Below are 27745 nucleotides of genomic sequence, written 5' to 3'. Positions count from 1 at the left end.
ATCTTTAATCCCGTTGTGTTGGATATTGGTTGAGGCTCAGGGAAGTTTTGATATTTTAGGTGAATTGGACTGATCTGTGTTTAACCCTCAAGTTCTTCCTTGTAACTAGTACGTTGAGTGCAAGTAGAAACCCTTAACTGATATAATAGATTTAAAAAAATAGAAATAAGGGAATAAGAATAAATAAAAATCCGATAGATATAGTGCTTCCAATATGACAAAAAAAACAAATTCTCTCGATCCGCCACACATACTTGAAACTGAATAATTGCATCACATTATATTACTTGAAAAGATACATCATAACCCTTCTTAGTTCATCTATTCCTTTAGCTTTTGAAAGCTCTTTGAAATCTGGATTCAGGTGTTCCCAGGCTCGGATATATCTTGGCTGCTTGTTTTTATCGGTCATACGTTTAAAGGCTCTATCCATGTTATTGTATGTTCTAGCATCTTGGAGGGAAGTTTCGGGAGGGGTATTGGGGTTGTTGTGGACAATTTGAACACAGTATAGTAAAAGAGCAGCCATGCCTGAGGCTAGCGCTGTTGCAAGGGAACTCCCGGATGCCAGCTTATCGTTATCCGATGCCAGGTATGGTGGTAGGTGCACTTTGAGATCTTCTCCCGGAAAGGTATAATATGAGCCTTTGTCGGTCCATTCTCCTTCATTGCCGGATGGTTTTGCTGCGCCAATTTTGAAGGTACCTGGAAGACATCCTGGATAGACATCGTCCTTGCTTAATCCACCCTGGTCATCTGTGGAACAGAACATCAGGATACGCTCACTATGTGCACGACTGATAGCAGTGGCAAGGCCTCCGCCCAAAACCGTCTTGTTGTCCTCTGTTCGTTCGATCGTCCAGCTCATGGATATTATATCCACCTTGTGATCGACAGCCCAATTGATCGCCTGTATCAATATCTGATTAGCTGGGATACAAATATGGGGTTCAGGGAAGTCAATTACTTTTACAACTGATCCCACATCTATTTGTCTACTATCCTCTGCCTCCATATCCAAGATTCTTGCAACATACAAATCGATTTTGGGGCAAACTTGGCTGATAAGGCTTGCCATTTGTGTTCCATGGCTTTTTGACGGTGTGCAATAGTTGTTGAGTTGACCCTGGTGGTGTGGATGGCTGCAATAAGATGTACCAAGCTTAATTATTTGACCTAATCGCGAATATGATCCGTCCACACCATTATCAATCAAGGCTACCCTGATTTTCCTTTCTTTATCGGCAGGAATGTTGACTATGAAATTAACAAAAGTATCCATATGTTTTATCCATGTATGTCTAATAAAGAGTAGTTAGTAATCAAGGCATAAAATAGGTCAAAATCACTTAACGTTTGCTGTGCGGAACCACCTTCTACTACACTATTTGTGCCTGCCAGTCCATTACCCCTAGAGGCAGAATATTTTTCTATCCTCTCCTCAATCACTATGCCATCAATATGAGCCTTGAGCCTATCTTTGAAGGCGTCAAGAATCGTTTGGGTTCTGTGGTATGTCTCCAGCCGCTGCTGGTTGGTCAGTTTAAATTCAAGTGATATATGTAGGGTGATGGGTAAGAGTTCTTCTAAAATATACCTGGTATATATCTATATAGACTTTTTTCAACTTGGGTTCAGAGTTAGCACATGTCTTAGGGTTAAAGTTAAATCTAATGAAGGATAAAGTTACCTTACTGAGCTTCTTGAGCCCATCGCAGCCGGACCAGGCATGAAGAACGGCGTTGTTTCCGCTTGAGTATAGGTGCACTTCTTGCACATCTGGGGCTGCCTTGAGAATTGTTTCGCTGCAGAGGTCAAACTTGAACCAATCTAAAACTTCAACATCAAAATTTTTAAGAGATTCTTCGATGATTTCGTCACTGTGTGGCGGGTCCTCGTTGTCTATGACTCGGACTTTGATAATTTTTTTTACCCCACGATTATTTCGTAGCCAATCGAACATGGCTTGCAGGTCTTTGCGTCCAATACCTTCATCATTAGAGTTGTAGTGTTGGCTCTGACCCTGTTTTTTCGAGATATCCTTTACAGGATAGCTATCTGTTGAAGAATTCTTGAAATTGACCTTTGGAAAATAGACATATCGGAGAATGTTTTCAAACTTCCAGTGCTGGCTGAGGCTTGTAAGAGAGTCACGTGAGAATGTGTAGATAGAATGCTCAGAAAGGTCAATCTCCATCGAAAGTTCTAGTAAGTACATATACTATTAGTGATTGATTAAAATAAATTGAAATCAAGACTGTAGTCAATTAACCTTCATCTTCCTTTCCATACAAATACTTAACTGCCTCGCCACGGTCCTCAAAGTGCATATAGCAGTTTCTCATAAATCTTGCTATGTCGTCGTTATTGGAACTCGTATTCGTTTCAATCGCCCTCAGAGTATCGAGCCGGTATTGGTAAGGTGATCGGCTATTTTTGTTGACAATTTTCAGCAATTCAGGACAGGCATCGATAAGTTGTGAAGTCAACTTAAGCTGCCAGTCTGGATTGGCCTGACGTTTATATTTGACAGCGAGATGTAGGGGTGTCTCTCCGAGTTTATTCTGGCCTGTTATGAGTTTTTTTGACTTGCTGGATAAGATTAGTTTGATGCAATCCTCAATGTTTTGGATGTATTGGGGGTTTTTTGAACTCCCTCTTGAAGATAGTTCATGCAAACAGTTCCAACCTGAATCGGATTGCACCTCGGCTGCTTCCAAAGCTTCTTTACGCTGAAGAAGGTAGGAGAGAACTTGAATACCCCTTACGCTCCCTGATACTGCAAGAGCTAGTGCTGTCTGACCATTTATGTCTCTTGATGATAGGAATTCTTTGACTCTTTTCGAGTCTGCGTTTAGGAGTTGGTCTAAGAAGCGACGAATCTTGGAAGATGACAATCTGCGATATTGTTGGTCTGATAAAAGGAGGTGTAAGATAGTCATATTACCCTTCCCAGTGTGCTGGTTCCCAAGTTCTAGTGAGGGTATCTCGTGAAGTGTGCCATCTACCAGGTGTTTGAGTAGTTGATGGTGGGCCTCTGTTACTTGCTCTTGTTCGTTGTCGCCTTGATCTCCATCTTCATAGTCTGCAGCTTCTTCGAGTTCGCTATCGTACTGCGTATCACCCCCGGATTTTCTGGTCATGGCAGTTGTGTGAGGGAAAAGAAGAAGTCCGGCTCGTATGGTTTGGGGAAAAGCAGGAGTGGTAAGGTTTGTAAAAGCTCAGTGTAGGATTTTTAAAAAGATTTTTAACGTATGTGGAATTAATGGACTCCGAGCCTAAGAGGCTATCGATTTTGTTAAGTTCAGTAGTTGCTTAGACAATAGTAAACAACGGAGTATATAGACGTACTTGAAACTGGTAGTATAGCAGAGAAAGAAGGACTTGACGATGAGGATCCAAGAGTATTGGATTCCTAGTCAGATGCTATAGTACGGTACAGATCTGCGAAAGTAAAGGTTTAGGAGGAGGCTACCTCGCTTTGTTCCTGCCGGCAGGATTCTTGAGAATCTAGCGGGGAGTAAGTTATTTGTGCTGTTTCATATTTCTTAATCTATGAAGTCTTAATAACATAGCAGCATGTGAGTGCTTTACTTGAGTACAGAAGATCTGCTCTCATGCTTGATTACTAGGAATGCTCGAGAAAACTGGATTTTAATACGATGCCGGTACAAGTAGTTCAAGTGGGGTTGATCCTGCAGATGTTGCAAGAAACAACTCATATTTTGCGCACTTTTTATGCACTTTCTGCGCATGAAAGTTCTATCAACCCATCCATCCACCTTGGGACCACCTATCTTTAGTCACTCTTTAATTATATCTGGTGTGATAACATGAGGGTTTTTGATAGGGTAAAGCAATTATGCAATTGTGGAAAGATGAAAAGAGTCAAAGCTGAAAGATTTTGTTTAGCCAGTAACAACGGGTAGGAGTGTTTGGGAATTTCTGGTACTCTAAGTAAGGCGTAGGTTGTGTTATTATTAGTGTGAGGGAGTGGAGAACACAGTGTATTTTCTGTTTTCAGACGAAATTACAAACCTTTGCTTTTTTAGAATGAAAAGTTGGTACATATTTAGCTATTTTGACATGAGCTATTTGCAGCAATGCCCCCAATCTCTACTCGGGAAGCTGAGCTTTACTGACACCTCTTAAACTCTTTCTTCAAATCTGTGTTTGGATTGCTAGTACCCTATTCACTATCGACTAAGCGGAAATGTCGGAGAATACAGCCATCAATTCAGAATCCTTGAACTTCAGCATTGCGCTTTTCCCAACAGGCAGTACAGGCTCAGCATTCCGCACTCGAAATACACCAGGCGAATTTCAGCGACAAAATCTGGTTGACCGATCTTCCGATTTTATGGTTCAAGGTGATCTTGTGAATGTAATCCATGGGAGATTCTCGCCTGGTGGTGATGAGGCTACTCTGGTAGTCACTGAGTTTCGATTTCTTAGCAGCCAAAACGGTCGACATTTCCGGAGGGCAACAATTGAATTCCTCTTTGCAAGGACCCCCGACAATATATCAGACGGTTCCTATGATCCTGAGGTGGTAAGGATATCGCTCATGGGAAAAAATTCACTGAATCCGACCTATGAAACCCAAGAATTGAAGCGTATCATGGGTGCTACGGCTGAGGTCAATGGTGGCAGTTTTTTGAAGCTTGGGGGAAATATAGGTTGGGAAGTTACCAAGTCAATCCAACGGGAATATCGGGCGACTGTCACCGGAGCCATCGCACTTGAGGGGCGGAACTTCGGAGCCAAAAACCAAGCAAAATGGATCATGCTTGAGAACGAGAGTGCTGCGAATGGAGATGGTATACCAACCTTACTGAGAACTGCGATCCTTCTGAAACGAAAATACGCAGGCACCTTCGTAGCAACAATCAAAGTCAACACCAAGGTCGATACCCTAAACTCAATGTTTAATAAGTTTGAAAAATTGTTCGGAAGGATTCCCAAAGATGACCCAGTATTCTTTGATCCAGATCTCCCACCAATGGGAAATGTACCGACTGATTTGGATATCGAAAACCTTTCCGGCTACGATTTAGAAAAATTGAGTATGGTGTTGTCCATGAACCTCATACCTACGGTAGCTACTGGTATGACTCCATTTCATATAATTATAACTATTCTATCTTACCAACAAAATAGGTACGGTTACGGCAGCCGCAAGCGGGGGAGAAGAAGTTTGAAATCAGCGGGAACTCAGTTTCTTGTCTTTTATATATATATATCGTGTATTCGTTGTTAAGGTACAAGAACTCGCGTGCAGGGGGGGAGGGGGGTTTCCATCGTTAGTATTATATTTGTGAAGAGGTGTTTATTTTTGAACTGTTAGTAGATTTATGATAACAAGAAACAGAATTGCCGACCTAGTTTGGATAATAGCACGTAACATCTGAGCGCTGGGGAGCACAATATGAAAAACCAATTGAGCTTTAGGCATGATCAAGGATGGTGATAAGGTGGGTGAAATGTTTCACTGGCATGCACCGGAGCCGACGTGCTATTATTCAAGGAAAACCCCAAAATGTCTCCAGAGGAATCGGTGGGGGTTTGTGCGTCCGACTCAACTACAATACTCTGAAGTATAATAGTGATATATTGTTTTGTATCGGTGATAATTCATGTATTGATTGCTACCTGTACTGTACATCCGATTGTCTCCACCGCCACCGTTTTCAAAAAAATCCCCCTACAAGTAGATATTGAAGAGAACCATAAGTATTTTGAGTAATGCATAAGGGGATTTTCATAGTAGTTGTGGCCCTCAAATCGAATAACTCTAAAAACTAGCCAACGGCGACGACTGCAGGATTCCACCTCCTTTCCAATACCACCGACTCTTCCACTCAATCACAGTCTCCACTACAGATAAGAGAACTTGAATGAGCTGTGGCAACTTTCAACTGTGCCTCTGTAGAAGTGTGTGAAGATGGTTATCATACCTAAAAAGTTCTTATTCTATTTTTGATAAGTGTTATTCTTAGAGAAAGGAATAAAAACATTTTAGATATGGCTGAATTTTTCATAATATGAGTAAATTATTGGGAGATAATAAAAATTAGTAGAAATTCCTTCTGTAAGATACAATGTAGCTGTTTCAATGTTAGTTAAGGTTAGGGATAGGCAGCTGGGATAGAATCCGGCAAGCCTGAGTACAGTACAGCAAAGTAGTTGTGCTATGGGCTCAGGCTACGAGTGCTCTTAAAATTGTAACTTATCAGTAAAGTAAATGGTTGCTATGCTGTGCTAACTTGAACGAACACACTGAGGATGAAATTCTAGTCATATGGGACACCTTAGATCTTTGTTGCCATCCGAGAAAGAAAAGAATTCTTCAGGCTCCTACTATTTTCTAGAGATGTATTTATTGGTACTGTATGGTACGCTCAACTTTGTTTTCTTTATTATCGCTAATACATATCACTCATTTGATTATAGTATGTTAGCCTTGTCATATATCACATCAGAAGCTAGCATATGGTATTCGGTTTGAATAAGTATAATAATAATATGGAAATTTATCTCAGTTATTGCTTGTTGTAAGAAAGAAGAAAAAATAACTCTAATAATATTATTGTAAAACTGTTGGGCAAAAAAAGAAAAAGAGGAAGGGATTGAAATTGCCTCCGGATTCGGCAGGTTGAGAGATTGGTGGGTCACTGTTATTATTTGAGATAGAGACGGCCATAGAGCAGTCCTCCTCCTATGTGTTTAGATCTTTCACCATATGGAGTTTGAGTATATTTTTTAATATCTGAATGAACTGTTATATGATCGGGTATCAGGAGTAATATATGCTGTGAATATGATACAGTACAAGTATCATACTGGGAACTTGTAACCGGATACAAAGAGAGAGTTTTCTTTAATAGTATTATCATACCTATTTTGGGCATGCTTGTAGGGTTGGAAAGCGGGGCTCTTATTCCAGATGTAAGATAAGAGCCAAAACGAGTAGGGTTAATCAAATTTATATATTGTATGAGACCTGCTTGCGAGAGCGGGGAACCCTCTCTGCACATACACACTACCAACACTGCGAGGAAAAAATACAGAGTCAGAACAGGAGACAGTACAGCTGTATTCATTAAATGTATTATATATCCTACCACCCATTTTTGAGAGGAAAACGCTAAAGCACTAATGGCAGCTACAGAAAGACAAAATATCGAGCCTACTTATAGTACCAGCCATCCTTCTTCAAGCTACCGAACCCCCCCCCCACCAAAAAAATAAAACAATAGAAGTGCAATCCATTATTATGGAATTGCCACAGCACTCAGGGCCGTTTGAAATTCTCAGCGGCAAACTTCCTGGAGATGATGGTGATAATCTAGGAGCTCCTATTGCTGAGTATAATGATCTCTTCCATGTTTAAGGTTTCTGTTTCTTACCAAAGCAGTATTGTTGTCGTTTATGGGCTACATGAGAAACGAAATATTTCCAGTCCAGATCTCAAGAACGATATTTCCTGGTTCCAAGATGTGCTTCCTCATCGATTTCCTTCGGCACGCATCATGACCTATAACTATAACCTAGTGACTGGTCCTCAAGATTTCATCTCTATTGGCAGTATAAAGAATGCGGCACTGGAGCTGCTAAGAGAACTTTCTAGAGGAAGAAGAATACTGGGACAAGCAGGGGTAGTCTCCTTAATCTACTTGATCATAACCACATAACCAACCTCAGAGGCAGAAACGGGATAAGATTGCCGAACCTCGGCCTCTGAAACGAGCTCCAACACTGCCAATAGACCAAACGCGTCCTATAATATTCATAGGATATCAACTCGGAGGTACTATCATAAAACAGGTAATAGTAAAAAAGATGGATATCTTGTGGTCCTGCTAATTGGTTTAATAACACATTTAGGCACTTGTCTTTGCGAATTATGAGAAATTATATATGCCAATTTCTTCAGAAATATCTCTTCTGGTAATTCCTGACTCCTGGCGCTGTGGATAATCTTCTAAATGATATGAACTTTTGTACTGAGCTTTGGCAATAGGTATTTTTTGGTACACCTCATCGCGCAGCCACTCCGGCTCAGTGGGAATCTGCTGCCGAGATGCTTCTCTCGTCTAGCGGGTCAAAAGAAATTTCTTCCTCTGTTCTCAAAAGTTCATCAAAAGCATTGATGGACTCCTCAGCTGGATTTATGCCATTTTTAGGAGCTATCCCTGTTCTAAATTTTTATGATAATAGACTCCATATGGTTAGTATTTTATACCTGTATTCTTTATCCATGGATACTCTTTACTTCCCAATTAATATCTATTATGTAGAGAATGTTGTTTCAATCTCAGCAGGATTTCTAAATTAAATCATTAGTCTAGTATCGCTAATAGTTTTAAACAACTGAGTAGGTTGCCTCAACTGGAGACACAGATGTCATGTTTGGTGTTCCGGCAGAAAAGAATAATAACTTTAGTTGGGATCATTCATCAATTTTTGGTCTTCTACCCAGCTCACCATACATTGAAACCATCTGTGAGGAGATGGAAAATGCTATTGCGAATGGCAAACCAAGTAGGTATACCTCTATATCCTTACTAAAATATGAGCTATCACTAATCTAAGATAATATAATAGAATTTAACCCAAAGGAAATCAACTGTCTCGAAACACTTTCAACGCTTAATCCGGAACGTTGTCTACCTCTAATATCGGGTCTCGATATATCAACCACTCATTGGATATTCTCACATGATAAATACAAACACTGGCTTGAGCAGACAGTACCTAGTGTTTTATTTCTTCATGGAAAACCCGGTAGTGGCAGATCCGTCATTTCTTCAGCTATTATTAGAGAAATGCAAGCAACCTGTGTTGAGGGGAAGAAGGCTGTTGTGTTCTTTTTTTGCAACCAACAAGATGAACGTTGTCGTTCTACAAAGGAATTACTTTCATCTCTTGTCCGACAGTTATTGTTGCAGCAGCCGTCCTTGTTCCGTCGAGTTCAAAGTACTTCCCAAATCACTTCGGACCGATATAATTGGACAACGGAGGATCTGTGGATCATATTTCGTGGGATACTATGCTCACGCGATCAGATCGAGATTATTTGCATAATTAATGGTCTTGATGCCTGTGAATCTTCATACTTGGAGCTCTGGAATGAGTTTGGCAATGCTATAGTTAAGACAGATACTGCCGAGGCACCATTGAAATTTCTGATCACAGGCCAGCGATATCCCGGTACACTCGCACCAGAGGAGCAATGCTTTGACATTGATCTAGATGACGAGGAAGAGCCTAAACATCTTATCAGTGGTCTAGTATCGACAGAAGTCGGGAAGCTTGTGAAAGATCGACCAGGATTCCGAGATTTTAAACAGAAAATTATGGACATCTTTCTTAAAAGTCAAGATACCACAGTTTTCTCAGCTAGTATTGCCCTTAGTGAGATGGCCACACTCAAAGTCCACTCAACCCACTCTGCAGTACGGAACATGCTAGACTCCTTATCTTTCAGTCTACCCGCCGTATATCAGAGATACCTTAAAAATATTCCATCCGAATGGCATACCTGGACACATTGCGTACTTTTCTGGGTTCTTTACGCAGTGCGACCATTTTCCCCCGAACAGCTTGCTATTGTCTTAGCTATCACAGATGATACACAATCCTTGTCCGAAATTGAAGACCACATCTCAAGAGATATAATCGGAGATCTTAAACAGGCATTAAACCTGTTTATCTCAATTGAAAATGATGAGATACGACTGGCTAATTGGGCTACTCAACAATTCCTGTCTTCACAAGTCCGAGTCAGCCTCGGACTTAGCAATTCAGATTGGAAGGATTTCAAAATTGAGCAGATACATGCTTACATTACACGGATATGTCTTGTTTATCTTTCCACCAAAGAATTTACCGATATTTCTTGCCTAGTGGAATCGGATGGGATTGTTAGAATACCTCAACCGCAATGGGACCTTATTGCATATGCCGCACAATACTGGCCTACACACTATCGGCGAGCTGGAAATGCAGTACCCGAACTCCATTCAAGAGTCTTAGACTTTTTGACCAAACAGATGGAATCGGAGTTGCGATTATGGCCAAAGCTCTATTGGCTATTATTGAGACCGAAAGTTAACATGCCTTGGAAGTCGGTTGAGGAGATAGCTTCCGAGCTTGGACTGACTGAGGTTGTGATGAATATTCTCAGCGAGACATCTCAGGATGTTGGAAGAGTCACAGCACTGCTTGAAGTAGCTGCCAGAAGTGGACATGATATCCTAGTTGAGCGTATTCTCCAAACTAATCCCAATTTCAAGGAGGAACTAAAAGCCACTAAGGCTTTAGACCAAGCTGCTGAAGGGGGACATGAATCTGTGGTGAAGTTGCTTCTTGAATTTGGATATGACCCAAATCTAAGGATTGGTCTTACCAGTCCTCTAGCACTGGCAGCGAGAGGTGGATATGTAGCAGTAGTGCGTGTGTTGCTTGGGTATTATGATGGCATAAATGCTACCTCCGAGTCAGAACATAGCAAATCGGCAGCCTTACATTGTTCAGCAGAGAACGGACATGACCTGGTAGTTAAGGCGCTAGTAGATGGAGCAGTTAATGTGAATACTCCATTAAAAGATATACCTCAACCTTATTCTCCTTTACACCTTGCTGCTAGGGGTGGTCATACTGCAGTGGTGAGGATACTGCTTAAGGGTGGGGCGGAGGTGGAACCAGAATGTCCTAAACTCAAGCCACTCCATATGGCAGCTCGGGGTGGCTACCTGAATGTGGTTCAGCAACTCATAGAGGCCGATGCCAATATTGATACTCCGGATAGTACAGGTTACACTGCACTTCATCATGCAGCTGAGAATGGATACAGATCGATAGTTAAATTACTGCTGGATTCTGCGGGGGATCTGGATCTATCAGATAATGATAACAAAACACCTTTATATTTATCTTCCTATAAGGGGCATTCTATCGTGGTTCAGATGCTCCTGCAAGCCGGAGCTGATATTGAGGCAAGCGACTCTTCAGGAGACAGGCCACTGCACGCTGCTTCTACAGAAGGACACCAAGACGTAGTCCAACAGCTCCTGGAGGCTGGAGCGAACATGGAATCAGTCAACATTAGCAAAGAAACCCCTTTACACCTAGCGATTAGGTATGGACATGATCAGGTTGCGTGGCTATTGTTACAGGCAGGAGCGGAGGTTGGTGCGAAACGATTTGATGGGTGGACCTCTTTACATTTGAGTGCCTCGAACAATCAACTCGACAATGTTAGACTTCTCCTAAAATTTGGTGCAGATGTGAAGGACCAGAATAAGCGGGGTTCCACACCCTTAGTATTGGCATCTGAAGGAGGACATAAGGAAATCGTAAAACTTCTACTCGATCATGGATCTGATGCGGGACACGCCATCGGCAACAAATCTACATCACTACACCGCGCAGCACAAAACGGACACATGGATGTTGTGAAACTTCTGCTGGAAGCTGGTGCTAGCCCAATTTCGAAAAAGGCTTCTAGTGATATCACCCCAATTATCTTAGCTCAGGCGAATCACCATGAAGAAGTCTTAGCAGTTCTCAATGAGTGGAAGATCAAATACCCATTTAAGGTTGCTAGGGAAGCCAGGACCCCAGAGAAATTGCAACAATGTTTAAACGACGGAGCCGATGTCGATGTCCAGGATTCAGAAGGATGCACAATGCTCTTTTTCACTTGTGGTTTCGGGTATGAAGAGGCGAGTAAGATTTTATTGGAAGCAGGGGCAGACCCTAACATTAAGGACAACTATGGCCGATCTCCACTTGACCTCGCGATTAAGGATTCAGTACGCCTCTTACTTCTTAAGCGCATAAAATCCTTGGCGACCGAGGACTTGGAACCAGACTTGGAAATTGATACCCATGATCAAAAGCCGAGGTGTACGAGGGAGACACTGGATATCTTCTCACTCCCATTGAGAACTTTTTGTGACCGATGCGCAGTCCAGATTCCAGTGCGTGATAGCACAGTCTTTTTTTATCGTATGAACCCTAATAATTCTCAATTTATCTAATCAATGAGCTTACACACCACCTACTAGACTGTTGTTTATGCAACGGCGATGATTACGATATTTGCAGTTCATGCCAAAGTGAAAAACAACATTGTTTGAACAGCAGTCACTCCCTGAGAGTTCGGGTATCTCATGGCGGATTTCAATCTTGGTCTGAATACAGTCCCTGGGTCGCCAATCTTAAGCTACCCATTGATGAACCAAACGGTGAAACCGAGAAAGACGGTTAGAATTGGATGGTGTGGGATACGGTCAAAATTGGGGATTATGTTGATCGGGGTCTATGAAGGTTGTGGCTATTTTGATATTTTCTTTGTTGTTTGGAACAATTCAGGCAGTTGGAAAGGAACCCTGGGCGGAAACACTTGTGCGATGGGGTAGGACTTGGAAATAGCTAAGGATTCTGTGGGCAGTTTATATCATAGTTTCCTTTTCTTACTTTGGACTTTGTTCTCGTGTGGCGAAATAAATAAAAATACTCCACAAAACCAGTCCCGCGAACCATAAAGGTGAAACTTTTTGCCAGGGTCATAAACTTTAGTGTGGGAAGATGAAATACCTGTACTAGTATTGCAATGTTTTTTGAGTGTGCGGAACACACTCTCAATAAAAAAAAGGTTTTTATATCATAGGGAGATTTACAAGATCAAAGTGGCTTCTATGCTACAAAAGTGAAGTGTCGCAAATGGTCTTACTGGTACTTGTATCCTATGGTGGTTGTTCAGGTAACTTAGTTCTAGGATTAGGATTGATATAAAAAGTTCCAAATGGTATGATACTTGTATCATACGATCGTACTGTATAGTAACTTACCCCGCTACAGCATAGTGTTGGGCAAAAGCTAACACAAGAACATCGCTTAATAGAAGTAATCAGATAATACTCTCCTCCTGTAATTCCCCTCTCAATAAAAGCCGTACGCGTAGAGTCTTGAGTGGCGGAACCGGTCTTGTAGTGGCTCCCACTCTTGTAGTTGTGGTAGAGGTGGAACCAGTATTCCATTCTTGTATTAGACTAATATCCTTCTTTCCCCTACCGCCACTACCATCTCCCCTTCCCCTCCCAACGGACTCTCCTCAACTCCACCCATTTTTTCCACCAACTCACAGCCTCCCCACCCTCTTCTCCAGCGCCTTCGTTTGCCCCCGCATCCCCTTCACTCTATACTTCCACCCCTCCTCCTCTTTGCCGGGATTGCCACAAACCTCTCTGTTCAAAGTCTTTACTTAGCTTAAGTCTATCCCCGACACTCGCACGAGCACCGGTACTCAAACATCTGTCTACGATACAGTAGCGGTAACCCGTTCACATAGAGTACAGTAGAATTGCTCAGCTTCCTAGAAGCAATTGTCGGTCGATAGCAAGCAGGAACAATACCAGCTTATTCACTTGCACTGCTTCGCCCCCCGGAAAACCCGACAGCTGACTCTGGAGTTTCCATCGGAGGATTTAGTAGCTCGAACTGATTGACTCCCGTGCTTCTAATCCGCATTTTCGGCATTTTCTACCCGTACTAATACGAGTACCAATACAGTTGCATTCCCTTCCATATTCCATCGATTTTAACACCTTCTCCCATCCAAGCAGCGACTCAGGTACATAATTTATACAGTTTCTGATTCCTCCACAAATAGGTGTGGGTTCGGTTTTTTATGACAGTGGGCAAGCTAGGGTTCACGATACGACTGGCATTCATCCGGGTTGTGTGGTTTTGGCTTCTTCCACTTTGCTAGACGTCCAACAACCGAGACCGCGACCTCACGTAGTACTTTTTCGCAAACAAAAATACGTTATCAGCCTGTGAGTAACCCTTTTGAAGCGATATATTTATTTCCTACAGTCTGTTGATACATTAATAAGACCATTCACCTCACCAGGGTTATGCAGGTCGTCGGGCGATCCGCGCCGTTATCTCGAGAGAGAACCAGATACCTACTACCTAATACCACCCAATGGAAATGGCAGCACTTATGACCTGGTAAACGTGGCATTGAGGCCTTTTTTTTTTTTTGAATACATTGATCTCTTATGCCCAATAACTATTAGAAAGCGTACTATCCATTAGGATAGGAATATGAGCAGGATATGAGGCGAAGATCCTACGAAAATCATCGACGCTCACAAATGGCTTGTGTGGAATGTAGAGGATGTTCCCCGCAAGTCAGCGATGTGTCCTCTGGCACGCCCTTGCCGTCGCAATCGGGTCCGGCTCGATTGAGGGTGTGAACAGCAACCGCCCCCCTACCACAGACCCCACAGTCGCGGTGGCCCAGACGGCGGAAGCAATAGTGAGGGCAGGGAACAACAAGGACTCCAGAGGCCTAGCTACGCAAGGCCGGCGATAGGCCCGTCCACAAAATAGCAGCAGGAGACGTCAGCGGAAAACAGCAGAATAGTGGCCAAAATTTAACGAAGAGAACACGCTACCCGAGTCTTACTTCAAGGGATACCATCCAGGGCACAGAGAGCCGTGCTGGAAGGGAACACTTGGATTGTTATATAAAGCCAGCGGAAGAAGATTGGAATAGTATTGGGGAATTAGGAGATATATCTATGCTATCCCCGACTAGCGCTAAGTCAAGGATCCGGTCAGGCATCTCTAGTGAACCCAAAGAAGCCCCGAGGGCGACGAGAGAAGAGGGAATAGGCCAGGAAGATATAGCAACACCGAATATGACATCCCGCCCTGGGCCCCTCTCTAGGGCTCTCCCCTTCGGCGGCCAAGCATCCCCCCCTTCGTCTACCATCCCTCTTGAGTACCAGACACCCATTCGATGCCCCCACTTCCACAGCACTTGATGCCACCTCCGCAGGAGCCCGTAATCTCCTACCAGATCTCGATGGTGATGAGCACCATGAGTTTTCCCATCGCTATTCCGTCCAGCCATACCGTCGCTGCTAGTGGCGCAGTAGTGCCTACCGAGCACAATGTTGCGACAAAGGGTTGACGGGACCAAAGGGGGAAGTTACCTTTTCCCGATGAATTCGGAACCTAGGGTCCACGAGCAAATGACATCTTGATTCGGGAGGGGGGGTGGGCGAAAAAACCTTTTCTGCGACACTCCTGCGATTTTCCGGGTGAGTGGTAGTGTAGGTGATATGTAGGTAGTGGTTTTGAAAGCTGTGGAGGGATCTGACCCGAATTAAATCCGGCTCATGCTCTTTAATGTTTTTACTGCCTATGCTACTCCATAGTCCTAATTTAGTGATTTTACCTTTTTTATAATTACTTATCTTTTGTGAATCCCTCCAAGCGTTTGAGGGGGGTTCAAATGCCGGTGAAAAGGCCCTCGTTGATTTTTATAAGCACCGTGTTAACCCGTCAAATTAAGTATCTCCGTTCATGATTCTAATCTCCTTTTTAAGATAAAAGCTCCTAGAAAACTTAATACCACTGAATAGAAAGGAGCGGTGGGATTGCTTTAATCGCTGTTGAGAAGCCTTCAGCTCCTGTTATACGTACCAGGCATAACGAACCCAAAAACGGTGGGCAAAATTCGGCACCACTATCGAGGGGAGAGGTGGTGGTTACACGGGCAACGGGATTGGGCCTCAAATGCCCTTACTCGAGTACAGTACACCCGAGTACCTGTACTTGAGTATACGCCAGGTACTAATGCGCCCCGCCCCGTCAACTTGCAGACGAGGACCCCGCAACCCAAGGAGAGTCTGTACTCGTACCGTACTCGTATGATCCATGTATGATACCGCATCATATCATTTCCAGCGGCATCAGGTAAATCGTTTCCTTTCCAAAGATCCTAGATATGATAAGATAATACGTAATCGTATCAGATCAGATCAATCAGATAAACAAGCTGGACTGCAACCGTATCGGAGGAGAGGTATGCCTTCACCCACATGCAAAACAACGCACCTCCCCCTCCCTTCAAGAAACCCCCAATTCATTCATTCATTTCACAAACCATGGCCTCGGCACCCGAAACCGCGGTCACTTCCGGCGCTCGCAAAAACGGTACATGCCCTCCCTCCTAACCAAGCCAACTAACTGACAAAACTTATCACCAGGCAAATCCTGGAAACCAACCGGAACCGCCTTCCGCCCGAAAGCGGGCGCGAGTCGGTCCTGGGGAGCCCGGCTGGAGCAGCGCAAGGCGCTGGCCGCGACAAAGTTGCGCGAGAAGGAGATGAAGGAGGAGAAGGAGGCGGCGAGGCAGGAGCGCAACCGCGTGCTCAGGGAGCGCAGGGAGGCCAAGGTGGAGAAGGAGCGCTACGAGCGGCTCGCCGAGAAGATGCACGTTAAGCGAGTTGAGAGGATCAGGCGCAGGGAGAGGAGGAATAAGGTGCTGAAGGAGCGGTGAGACGGGTTCGGACGGGGGGAGGAGAGTGGGGGGAGGCGTGTACGGTATGATAATGAGTGGTATGATGTCGTGACTATAACTTAGTGGGGGAACAAAAGCTTTTTAGTTTCTCTCTCCTCTTGATATTGGCTTAATTTATACGTATCATATGACACGGCAAAAATTGATTCCATACGCTGTGCCGGTACCAAACCTTTCCTATGGCGTGAGAAACGACCCTTCATGCGGGGGCGAACCCTCATTTGCACAATATGCCTGCCCTGTTCACTGTCAAAACACTCGATACTCACCATCCGAGTCGTTCTTGACGGTGCGGTGAAGCGCGGTACGTATTATAACCGAACCACTGAAACCACAGTATGATACCAGTAGTTTTTCATAGCCCGTTCACGAAACCCACCCGGATATCACCTCCCAACAAAAAGCACAATCACAATTCCACCTCAGGGAAACAAGGGTTGACGCTCATGAAAAACAGATGTTATTATGGCGATAGAGGCCAAAGCGCAGGTTGTAGGGAACCCACAAGTGACAATCACTTATATCCATCAACCAACAGCTGGCTACCAATCACAAACAAAAAAGAAAGAGAGGAAGAAACAGAATTCCAAGTACAAATGTAGCGTATAATAACGTTCTTTCAGAAGGCCAGTCAACCTTTTAATGATATGCTCCCCCCTAGCTCTATAGCATGAATATTAAGCAAAACCCACCGCGAATCAAACCGTCTATCTCGCTCAACCAACAACCCTTCCGCCCGAGGCCGGAGCACTCCTATCCTTTGTCTCGGTCTTCCTCAAAGCCCTACCCAAAGAAATCTCGTTCAATAAGGAACCAACATCCACCTTGATCGGTGGCGCAACTGGGGCGGAAGATCCGGACGGCATTGGTGGAGCGGGTGGAGGCGGTGGTGGAGGCGGCGGAGGCGGTGCTCCTCCTATCGAAGGACTAATTGGCTGCTCAGTCTCCTTGCTGCCCATGCTAGACAATGGCCTAGGGGGAGCCATGGTTGAGAAGAGCATCTCAGCTAGAGCTCTTGTGCCCTGGCGATTCGGAGGATCGTCATCGTCATCGCTCGAACTCTCACCCCCATCCACAACACTCCAGTCATCCTCCTCAGGTTGGCGACGTGAAAACGTCCTTGGGGAAGGCTCAGCAGTTTGATCGGGATTCAGCTTATAGAATGGGTTCTTGCTAGGAACAGCACCAGAACTAGATGGGGCAGAGGGAGCAGAGGGAGCAGCGCTAGCTGTACTAGCGGGGGCCGCGGGGGATAAGGCTGGCACGTCGCCATTCGCTCCAAGATGCTTTAGGAACGGGTTATTGCTTGGGTTATTGGTGTCAGCGCCAACCGAGGTTGGAGGAACTGAAGGCACAGCAGTAGCAGGCGGTGAAGGTGCCTTGACAGCTGGGGGAAGGGGGGGAGCTGGGGGGGGTGGAGGAGGCGGAGGCGGGGGAGGAGAGGCAGCAGTTGAGGACGGTGAAGGGGCGGGTACGAATTGCTCCTCGCTCACCGATTCTTTAGTTGGTGTCACCCCCCCTAATTCCTCCGGCCCCTCCTCATCTGAGGACGAATCCTCAAGTTCCATCTGGAGACGCTTGAGGCGTCTTGGTAAGCTAGTTAGTTTGATGCGACGATTAATTGCGTAAGAATTTGAAAACTCACTCCTCTTCCTCCCTAGCCCTCTCAATCTCCGCACGCATAGCTGCAAGTCTAGCTTCCTTCTCTTTGGTGGCCTGAAGTGCCGCCTGCCTCTTCTTCTTCTCCTCTTGCTTCTGTAACTTTCCTTGCTTCACTTTATCCTCAAGGGCTTGAAGACGAGCTCTAGCCGCTTCTTGTTCTCTCAAAAGTGCTTCCTCTTCTGCTCTCGATTCCTCCCTAAAAATAATCATTAGAAATCACTCAGCCAAGATCGGTACCACTGGAAACTTACTCCTTCTGCTCAATCTTGGCTCTCTGGGCCGCCTGTTCTTCTTTGAGAGCCTGTTCTTCTGCTGCCCTGAGGCTCTCCTCCGCCTTTCTGGCCTGTTCCTCTGCCCTAGCCTTTGCTTGGTTATCATCTTTGGCTCTACGAGGTGCGGGTGGAGGGGGTTTCTTTGAGGTGATAGGGGCGGGTGGTTTCGGTTGCTCGTCAGCGAGTCTCTGTTGTAAGTTGCGCTCACGCATGGCTTCTTCTTCTTCGGCCTTCCTAAGGCGTTCCTCCCTCTCCTTTCTCTCGCGCTCTGCACGCTGTTGGGCAGTTTCGCCAATGTTCGAGCGCGCTGGTGGCTTGATCCCAAGCGCGGCTAGACGCTCGGCCATCTTCTGCTCGGCTTGTTGCTTAATGAAAGCCGCTCGCTCTTCGGCAGACTTGAAGCTTGAGTAAGAAGAACCAGATGGTGTGGAGGTGCGTGAGGGGGGCGCAAGAGCTGGAGATGCGGTCCGGCGAGGCAGCTCCTCAACAGGCCTTGATGCGTTAGAACTGGAGCGATCATCACGGCGGCGATAATCCCTATCACTATTCGAAGCATTAGTGACAATAGAGCTAATGGTTGATAAAGCGGTGACATACTCTTCCCGTCTCAACTTAGCGGAGTGAGACTGGCGTTGGAGGTCAAAAATGAATTCCTTGACTTCATCCTCAACACCCAAAGCCTCTTCCCATCTTCTCCTCTCGGAATCTGAGATACCACCGCTCTCACCAGGAGCAAATTTGAGAGAACCTTCCAGTGATTTCCGGAACTCAGTAACACTATCTTCCACATCACGGGTCATTCTATCATTGGATTCCTGCTCAGATTTTATCTTCTGAGTCTCTTCCGCCAATCTTCTCGAAGCAGCCTCATCATCATCACCAGTTGAAGCAGCTGGCTTTCCGGTCAATGCAGCAAGTCTCTGTTGCATCATAGCCTTGGATCGGGCCTTGATGCGGTCGGATTCAGTGATGGCTCCTCCAGGACCAGTTCCAATAATCACAGATGCAGATCCCGGATGAGCTTTGGCATCCCGCAACCCAAAAAGCGAAAGCTTAGCATCTGCAATGCCTCGCTCGGTCTTCCGAACTTTGGAGGCAAGATCAGGCAATCGGTCTGCCAAATTTTGCAACTGTCTCCTCAGCTGCCTTCTTTCTGCTTCTAGGTCTGTGCCTCCGACAGCAGCATTAGGATTTGCATCGATATCCTCCTGCACTCGTCTGATCCTCCTATAGAGGTCATCGGCATCACGGCGGTCACGCCTATCAAGAATGTCATCATTTTCCGCCTCGTCTTCGTCCTTGATATCGATAGCATTCAGTAGAATCTGCTTTTCTCGGACCCTCTTACGAAGTTGATCGAGCGTCATCTCCGGCCCAGGCGACGGTGACGGGGACCCGCCGACAGCTGGCGAAGGAGATCTTGCCCCCTTAGCTCGATGCCTAGCGCTAGACTTATAGCCAACTTGATTGTCATCAAATCTATATACCGTCCCATCTTTCCTTTCCTGGGCTGTCGCCGTATCATGGAAAGATCGACTCTTCAAGTAACTGACACCAGTGGCCTGAGGTTGGAGAGCAGAAGCTTTACGGCCTTCTTGCAGAAAGGACTTTACAGTGCTCAAGGACTCAGAAAACTTCTTGGTAGAAGGAGGGATCAACTCTGGCGGAAGACGCGTCGGAATTTCATATCCGTTAAGTTTACGAAAAATCTTTGGGTAATTAGCAGCTTTCCGGTAATGCTCAAGGATTATAGACTTACTAAATGCATTGCAACCGCAAACTCATCCTTGTTCAAGCTCCCCTTGTTACCTGAATCCGCCAAGGTCCATATCTGCATCAAATTGTCCTTCGGTAATCCACTTTGCCCAAAAACCTCAATAGCAGTATCGCCACTTATCAGACCCCTCTTAAGCCCATCCCAGCCCTCAAATACCTGATCGTACTTCTGCTTCTCAACCTTGGTGATGGACCATGGGATCACAGCATTTCCTTGCAACCCTTGGGTACTAAAGCCTCCTTCCCGCCCAGGTTGTGGCATCATTCGTTCTTGCAGAGCATCAATACCCTGAAGCACAGACGCCGGTGTGTTGACAAAGCCCCATTGGCCTGGCCGGCCTGTAGGTTGAGCCTGCAATGGGTTCATTCCGCTAGGCATCAGGGACGACACACCAGTGGGTATCGGGGGCACAGGAGGAATTGAGCCACCATAGCTACCAGGGCCCTGGCCATATCCCGTTGCCTGGGAAGTTATCCCTGTCTGTTGTGGTTGGAAACCAGTAAACTGTGTTTGCATGGTAGGGAATCCTGTCCGCTGAGACTGAAGTCCCGGTATTCCGGTTTGCTGGGGTTGGAATCCTGTTGGCTGGGCCATCATACCGAGCAACTGAGAGTTACTCGGCTGAGGTTGTCCAGTAGGTTGCGAGGGCGAGATTGCGGTTTGAGGGGTCTGTGGTGGCGCGCTGCTAACCTCAAAGCTGGGGACGTTCGTCCGCGGAGCCGGAAGCGGAGCAGAATCGGGCACGCCAAAGGAAATTATATCCACCATGCTCGAGACCTCGTTTCTGACCACTTCAGGCAATGTTGACGGCAAGGTCTTTCCCCCACGTTTGAGGTTGCAAAGGTACATAGCTAGGGCAAACTCGGGGAATAGCAATTGTCCGGACTTGGTGGTATCGGCAAGTTGCCTAGGTGGTATTTAGCGTGGTATATACTCATTTTTACGAGGGTTACGAACCATATTTGGTGAAGATCTGATGGAGAAAGTTGAGATCTTAAAAGAATATCCCTTGCTTTGTCACCTAGTCGCTTGTTAGGAGCTATGATGGAGCAATACAAGCCTTTTTCAAACCCCACTCACCTGATAAAGCCTGGCCCTCCCCAACTGCCGCCTTGAAAAGCTGTTCAAATTTAGCCTGATCGGCAGCGGTAATGAAGGAAAGCCGAATAGTAGGGATCTTTGTTTGACTTTTCGCCTTCTTGTGCTGTTGCTGTTGCTGTTGCGGCTGCTGCTGAGGAAGTGACGAAAATGTCTGTTGAGATTGTGGAGAGAATGACGAAAGTCCAGTAGGGAGAGGAGGAACCGGTGGGATCCCCTGTTGGCTCGGATATCCTTGAAGTCCACCCGGCTGTCCCGTAGCTTGATACTGTATAGGCATCTGCTGCTGCTGCTGGAATTGTTGCGGCTGCTGTTGTTGAAACTGCTGTTGCTGAGGTTGTTGGCCCGGAAACCCAGTTTGCTGATACGACATATATCCCGTAGGCTGAGGGGGCATAGCACCTGGAGTTTGCTGCTGCTGCTGCCCAGGATATCCGGTCTGTTGCGGTTGCATTTGTTGCTGTTGTTGCTGTTGCGGTTGTCCAACCTGCTGGACCCCTGGCCTGGTGGACGCCAGGAAGGCAGCGGCATTGTACATTGTGGGGGATTAAGTTTCAATAAACTGGAATTATTCCTCCGGATTAGGTGTGGATGGGTTGTGGGGGGAGGGTGAGTAGTGGTTCACTCGCTGGCTGGGTGGTTGTTGATCGGGGAAGAGAAGTGGAATAGGAGAGGTGAAGAAACGTAAGCAAGCTGATCCCATCCATCCACCAGCCAGTACGGTATTGAATGGGACCAATCCCCGCTATGGCAACGCAATGCCTGAATCGTATTCTATTTAGGGGCCGAGAGTGAAAATGTCCCTAAACACCCTTTGAATCCATGAACGCGATTTTAATGCAAATAATGCAATTGCGATAGGCTTCATGAGGAGTGTCTATGATCCAAAACCATATTTTCACTGTCGACCGTTATTGTATCACAGAAGCATACATGAGTAAAAACCTTTCTGCACGAGGCATGAACCGCCGCTGATCAGGAAAATGACTGAGGAAAAAAACGAAAATCGCACTTTGTTACCAGCATATTCAACAAAATTCTGTGACCCCCTAAGAACCTTTTTAACCTTTTTATCATGATCAAAGTCACAGCACAGGGATTAATGTGATACGACAAACTCACAAATTCATGAATCCTCCGCACGATATCAAGTCACAAAGCTCGCAACAGCAACGACATATATCAAGTCACTATTATGTCAAAGGAAAGTGCGCCCCCCTAACAGACAGGGCAGTCTAGACTACTCGAGTAGATTATTTTAATACGATAAATCCAGTGTTTGCGCGCAAGCCACTCTGTGGCAAAGGGATCTCAAACTTCCCCCTATCGCTTCTGTCAGTGCTTCACAATAGCATGGTACTTCTAACCCCAATCACCCTTCCTCACTCACTTCTCCACCGATCCTAAAATAGATAAGATCACAAACGCAAGCGCCAATCAAGATTCCATAAAAAGCATTTTCTAAACCTTGGAGAACTAAATCGTAGGCCATTCCCCACCTGCCGATCCATCCACCCCAGCCCAGTCACCAGGTACTGAGAAAGACCAAGAGAGAAGGAAGGATACAATGCGATGGCCCGTGTCGTCACCAGCGCGGCATCATGATGAGATGATAGAATAAAAAGAGTGATCTCACCAGCACATTGATAATGAAATGAATCAAGTTATCATAAGAAATTTACACTAAAAATAGGGGGAGGAACAGAAGATAATAGTGATAAAGAAAAAAAGAAAAAAAAAAGGAGTTGGTTAAAGAATAAGAAAAAGAAAAAGCAGAAAGGACTGAGAATTCCTTAACGATTCCCACTTACTCCATTCCAGTTTTTCCTTTTTTTTTCGTTTGGAAAGAAAGAGGGGTTTCCCACTTTTTGCGCTCATGTGCAGGCATCATATATCATTACAACCTCCCAAGTACATAATATCCCCACCCCACTTCCTGCTCCCCCACATCCAACCACCACCGCCGCCACCAGCACAACCCACAAACCATGTAGCAAAGAAGAAATAAAACAAAAAAGGAAGATTTATCTCGAATACGAATATGGTTCTATTGTAGTTAATACTGTCGTCTCGGACCCTGCGGGACGGAACGATGAATACTGGCAGACTCACGATTATTCGCCTGCACATCCCTAGGCAAATTAATATTTCCCAGAAGCCCAACCATGGCTTCTGGTCTAAATCTTGCTGCTTGGTACTTGTCTGCGCCTGGTAGAATACTCAAGAGATACATAATAAGATCGGGGAGTTGGGTTGGGGCAGGCGGTTGATGCATTTGCATCGGCAGGGGTTGATGCTGTTGAGGCTGCCTTTGATTCTGCTGATACCCTCCGCGTCCGGGCCCTCCCCTGTGCATACCATCGTCCCGATCCGGGATATTGCGGTCGCGGCTCTGCATCATCTGTTGCTGTTGCTGCTGGGCACGTTTCTGCTGATCTAGCCTTCGGCCTGCGGCACCCTTCAATGGAGAGTCGGGTCGATGGAGCTTTCTGGGCCTTTGGTGCTCAGAAGAGTCTGAGAGTTCCTCATTCGCGGGACGCTTTGGTGAAACCGTTCGGCCGTTGGCTGGCGCAGTCGGAGGAGGCTGAGGGTGGTCCCGGTAATCGCGGCCGTCTCGGGGAAGGTGGTCAGGTACCGGCGGAGATATGGCTTGCGATTTAGGTTTGCATTGTTGTGCTGGGGAGACAACGGCAAGGAACGAGCAGGGATCAACGGCTCTATAGGCATATCTGCTCGAGAATCGAGAAATGTATGGATCTAGAGTACGGGTCAGTGATAGCCTCGCGAGTTGTGATGGGAAATTTCACAAACCAGTAGGATAGAGTTCACTCATGCGTTTCTCCATCTTATAAACCTGGCCAAGCTCCCCGTAGTGAGCTTCGTAGTCGTAAAAGAATTCGTACACCTTTCGAGCCTTTTCAGCTGTCACTCTGCCGACAAAAGTCTCAAACACAGCTCTTGCATCTAGGAACGGTTAGGAGAGGGAACACTTAACATCCACGGACGGGCTGGAACTCACTAGTAATATCGTTAATAGCGACCAAGTGCTTCAAGTACTCCAACGCAAAATTCTCATCTTCGGGAAAAAGCCTCATCCCCCTCTCAAAGATTTTCAGAGCAGCAGGATCTTTGTAGCAGTGGTATTCAATCAGTGCACTTGCTACATACACATCGCTATTGATCTTGCCCCTCCTCCTTGCGTCCGCAAATATCTGACGACTTCCACCTAGTGCCTCATTCACTTTGCCATGGCCTTGAACACGTCGCATCGCACGCATCAAGTTGATCCATACAGCCGAAATAGTCTTTGTCATTACCTGAAGCTGCGCCTTTGTACCCTCCCTCAATGTCGCAACTTGGGCATCCTTGGCCGCCCTAGTCGCAGCCGTAGTAGGGTCATCGTCTTCGTCGTCATCCTCCGCATTACGAGGGTTGGTTAGTTCGAAGGCGTCTTCAATTCGGGCAAGCTCTTCCTTCTCCTTTCGCTGAATTTTCTGAACCTGCTCGTATAGCATGTTGAGTAAATCATCGTAAGGTTTTCTAACCAGTTGGCCCTTTCGTATAAGCGCCTCCTCCCCACCTTCAATGATGGTGGTTGCTTCCAATCTCTCAGCGTACTTGAAATGTAAAAGACAACTCTCTGGGTTTGCAACCATTCCCTGATTGAGGAAATCTACTCCTTGGTCATCCATTCCATTTGCGAAGCACCACTCTGCTGCATCGAACCAGATTTCTGGCCAAAACCTCAAAGCCATAAGAGCTTGTTTAAAGACATATATAATCCTTGTACTCAAACTTGCGGGATCCTCTTTGGCAAGAACGAGGGGATCGCCCTTTTCCCACTGGATCCACTTCTTCCATAGCTCAACCTGCCTGGTGTAATCCTCGTAACCTTCATATCCCGGCGCAGGCGGCAAACGCGACAATGTATCACGCCTAAGACCCTTGGTGATGTTGGATAGCTCGATAAGACAACCTCTGGCAGTCATAAACATTGGGGACCGTTCTTGAAGAAATTTTCTCGCCTGTACCATTTACGAACCCTCCACATTAGCGCACTGGCAATCGGATTGCTTCTAGGGGGCGAGGACGCAAATACCGTCAGCTTGTTCAAACCTTGTTCGAACTGGTCATACTCCCTCCACAACTGCTCAACGCCTTGAACGGGCATGGTGACGGCCTTCTGATATACCTTTCGCAAGGAGTCCATCTTCTGTTGGTCTTGCCAGCCACTGCCACCTACATTTCCGGGTGCACTCTTCACAAACTGTATGTATTCAGTCCAAATCCTCCCGGCCTCCCTGTCACATCCGACATTGTTCAATACAAATTCATAGGATTGGTTAACAACCGCGCGAGCTTTCCCTCCGGTGTCTGTGGTCAGATTATTCCGGCGGCGGATATAATCCAAGTACATGGACCAAAGTTCAACATTGGGGACATTAAACAAAGATCTCTGGAAAATGCGCTCAACATGTTGCAACTCGTTGTTCGCTAGTTCCATCTTGACGTAAGAGATCCATTGGTCGGCCTGTATTAAAATAAGGGATAACGTTAGCACGCGATTTCGCATATCACAAACTTCCATAAATCACCGGTACATGGATGTACGAAAGATAAAGTGGGCATAGCGGAAACACCTACCGCAGCTGGAAATACTACAAAGAACCTCTCATAAACGGCTCTAACATCGTCAAATTTGCCCTTTTTCCTATGTTCTTCAATTAAAGCCAACCAGGCGTCAATGTCTCCTCTAGGATCCTCTGCAATCCTATCCTCAAGCTGTCCTACAATGTCCTGTGGGAGCCTCTTCCTCTTATTGGCAACGTTCGCATTCCCCTTTTGAACCGGGCTTTGAACAGGTACAGCAGTAGAAGGGGCATTGACAGGAGTAGTAGACGACACAGGAAGGGAATCATTATTATTAGAACCAGCAGTGGGAGTGGTAACAGATAGTGTGTGCGGAGCAGAATCATTATTATTCTCATCAGGAACAAGCGCACCAACGGGTGTAACAGAAGGGGAGGAAATTGCGGACGACTCTTGCGTGCTTGGGCCAGCACCCATGTTTGCATTCAGGAGGGGTTGGGCGGCAGGATCACCCATTGCCGAGCCGTTGACGCTCGAGGGGCCACCGTCAGGACTGGCAACAGCAACACCTGGGAGGAGGGATGTAGCACCAGAAGCAGCAGTCGAAGTGTCTTTCGACTCGTTAATTTGTAAATGATTGTCTTTTTCAACTTGATCAGATAGTTCCCTAAATGTAGCTTCTTTTTCTGCTCCCTCTTCTGGCTCATTGCCAATCAGCTCAGATTCCCCTCCGAGCTCGCTGGCTTTCTGCCCGGCTTCAGCCATCTCCTGCTCGGCTTTGAGCGCGTTGAGAAACGCGGCATCAGCATCGTCCGAGTTATTATGCTCTGCCATGGCCAACAATCAAGGAAAGAAAGGAAAAAGAGAAAAGAAAAGATCCTTGGCAAGTAAAGGGAAAGAGGAAAAAAAGAGAAATCGTAATCTGATCCTGGTTAGCGGACAGGGAAACGCAGAGAATATTGATGTTGGGCGACGAAGTTGAGAGAGAGGGAGAGTTATGAGCGAATGTGAAGTTGATAGGAAAATTCGGGGGCTGCGATGAAATAGGATGCGATTGACGCGTGATGTCAGTTGAAACATGCCACCCCGCCCCACAAAATTTTCTCTCTTCCCCAAACTTCCAAGAGAGGCAAGCTTACCTGTACAATGGGTCTGCGTAAAAGATGGACTGAACCCGCAGAACTGATGGATTTGATGGGCAATAGTCGTGGATCGTAATGGCAATGGATGTTGGTGGATGGTTGTCGAACGGGGTGAAAGAGAGAGACTAAAGGAGAGAGAACAAGGAAAAGGAATAAGTTAGACCGTGGCAGCGCACAAGTGCCGGTAGGTCAAGCGCGGGTTGGGCTGAATTGAAACGCCAAGAGTTTTCAAATCGGGGGGACCGCCTCCGTCCGAGGGCAAAGGACTAGAACACTTGCCTCCAACCCCACTGTAAGAAGAGTTCAGGAGAAAGAGAGTTTAGTGAATTTGTATAAGCATGATAATATTACGAGAGGAAAAAGCGATAGAATAATTAATTGCCAGTATACCCATTTTAATATGTGCTGATACCGGTACTGTGCCCTGAGCTATAGTAAACCGAAGAAGTATCCATTATTAGCAGACGCAAGCTTCAATTCAATCATCTACCCAGTGCGGTGACAAACCCAGGAACAATGAACACATCCCATGGCGCAGGATTCCCTCTCTAGTCTTGGGATATTACGGGCAATTGTCGTACAATCAGGGTATTATTTATCATTGTTTCTGCAGTTATTGCCAATAAAAGTAACTGTAACTCACTCATATCACCACCGGAATTGTGCGGTGCAGTATCCCTACCAGCTGAGACCCGAATTCCCCATCGTTTGTGGCATGTCTCAGATATAATATGGATACTATCGGTACCGGTAGCTTAAGTGCTAGTCTTCACGACCGCCGCAGTCTCACCGAATAACGACTAGAAAACATAAG

The 27745-nt window shown here is 45.9% G+C and overlaps 5 protein-coding genes; 2 read left to right on the top strand and 3 right to left on the bottom strand.

Annotated features, from left to right (window-relative positions):
- Positions 1-78: 78 nt before the first annotated feature.
- On the bottom strand, positions 79-3472 carry GSTUM_00007783001 (uncharacterized protein). XM_002839665.2 has 7 exons: positions 3352-3472; positions 2273-3286; positions 1691-2205; positions 1598-1627; positions 1355-1527; positions 968-1301; positions 79-910 (listed from the first exon to the last, which is right to left on the bottom strand). Exons 2-7 carry the CDS (start codon positions 3141-3143, stop codon positions 284-286), a joined length of 2550 nt encoding a protein of 849 aa, XP_002839711.1. The 5' UTR covers positions 3144-3286; positions 3352-3472; the 3' UTR covers positions 79-283.
- A 3568-nt stretch (positions 3473-7040) lies between these two features.
- On the top strand, positions 7041-8338 carry GSTUM_00007782001 (uncharacterized protein; the record flags this gene model as incomplete). XM_002839664.2 has 6 exons in its annotated part: positions 7041-7108; positions 7166-7368; positions 7418-7658; positions 7711-7827; positions 7888-7950; positions 8024-8338. Exons 3-6 carry the CDS (start codon positions 7533-7535, stop codon positions 8336-8338), a joined length of 621 nt encoding a protein of 206 aa, XP_002839710.1. The 5' UTR covers positions 7041-7108; positions 7166-7368; positions 7418-7532.
- Positions 8339-13117: 4779 nt separating this feature from the next.
- On the top strand, positions 13118-16532 carry GSTUM_00007780001 (uncharacterized protein). XM_002839663.2 has 8 exons: positions 13118-13642; positions 13719-13847; positions 13908-15325; positions 15421-15617; positions 15690-15783; positions 15843-16023; positions 16077-16179; positions 16255-16532. Exons 6-8 carry the CDS (start codon positions 15975-15977, stop codon positions 16367-16369), a joined length of 267 nt encoding a protein of 88 aa, XP_002839709.1. The 5' UTR covers positions 13118-13642; positions 13719-13847; positions 13908-15325; positions 15421-15617; positions 15690-15783; positions 15843-15974; the 3' UTR covers positions 16370-16532.
- A 574-nt stretch (positions 16533-17106) lies between these two features.
- GSTUM_00007779001 (uncharacterized protein) lies at positions 17107-21479 on the bottom strand (the record flags this gene model as incomplete). Its single annotated transcript, XM_002839662.1, has 8 exons — positions 17107-17977; positions 18036-18248; positions 18304-18778; positions 18848-18867; positions 18922-20033; positions 20084-21008; positions 21059-21122; positions 21182-21479. The coding sequence occupies 8 exons, from the start codon at positions 21477-21479 to the stop codon at positions 17107-17109; spliced, it is 3978 nt and encodes a 1325-aa protein (XP_002839708.1).
- Positions 21480-23255: 1776 nt separating this feature from the next.
- Positions 23256-27023, bottom strand: GSTUM_00007778001 (uncharacterized protein; the record flags this gene model as incomplete). XM_002839661.2 has 7 exons in its annotated part: positions 26929-27023; positions 25844-26822; positions 25299-25730; positions 24219-25224; positions 24011-24163; positions 23624-23956; positions 23256-23527 (listed from the first exon to the last, which is right to left on the bottom strand). The coding sequence occupies exons 2-7, from the start codon at positions 26621-26623 to the stop codon at positions 23256-23258; spliced, it is 2976 nt and encodes a 991-aa protein (XP_002839707.1). The 5' UTR covers positions 26624-26822; positions 26929-27023.
- Positions 27024-27745: the final 722 nt, after the last annotated feature.

Source organism: Tuber melanosporum (assembly GCF_000151645.1).
Source record: "Tuber melanosporum whole genome shotgun sequence assembly, scaffold_39, strain Mel28".
NCBI classification, from domain to species: Eukaryota; Fungi; Ascomycota; class Pezizomycetes; order Pezizales; family Tuberaceae; genus Tuber; species Tuber melanosporum.
Note: the sequence above shows the minus strand (reverse complement) of the source record. Positions and strands in the feature narration are given on the sequence as shown.

Bases quoted from the DNA above. Each gene is read 5' to 3' on its own strand.
- GSTUM_00007783001 (XM_002839665.2), bottom strand. From the start codon at position 3,143: ATGACCAGAAAATCCGGGGGTGATACGCAGTACGATAGCGAACTCGAA. The intron at 1,528-1,597 runs GTATATTTTAGA...ACCAACCAGCAG, and splicing joins TCTATATAGATATATACCAG to CGGCTGGAGACATACCACAG. The intron at 1,302-1,354 runs GTTAAGTGATTT...ACTCTTTATTAG, and splicing joins GGTGGTTCCGCACAGCAAAC to ACATACATGGATAAAACATA.
- GSTUM_00007780001 (XM_002839663.2), top strand. From the start codon at position 15,975: ATGGCCTCGGCACCCGAAACCGCGGTCACTTCCGGCGCTCGCAAAAAC. The intron at 16,024-16,076 runs GTACATGCCCTC...ACTTATCACCAG, and splicing joins TTCCGGCGCTCGCAAAAACG to GCAAATCCTGGAAACCAACC. The intron at 16,180-16,254 runs GTTGCGCGAGAA...CAGGGAGCGCAG, and splicing joins AAGGCGCTGGCCGCGACAAA to GGAGGCCAAGGTGGAGAAGG.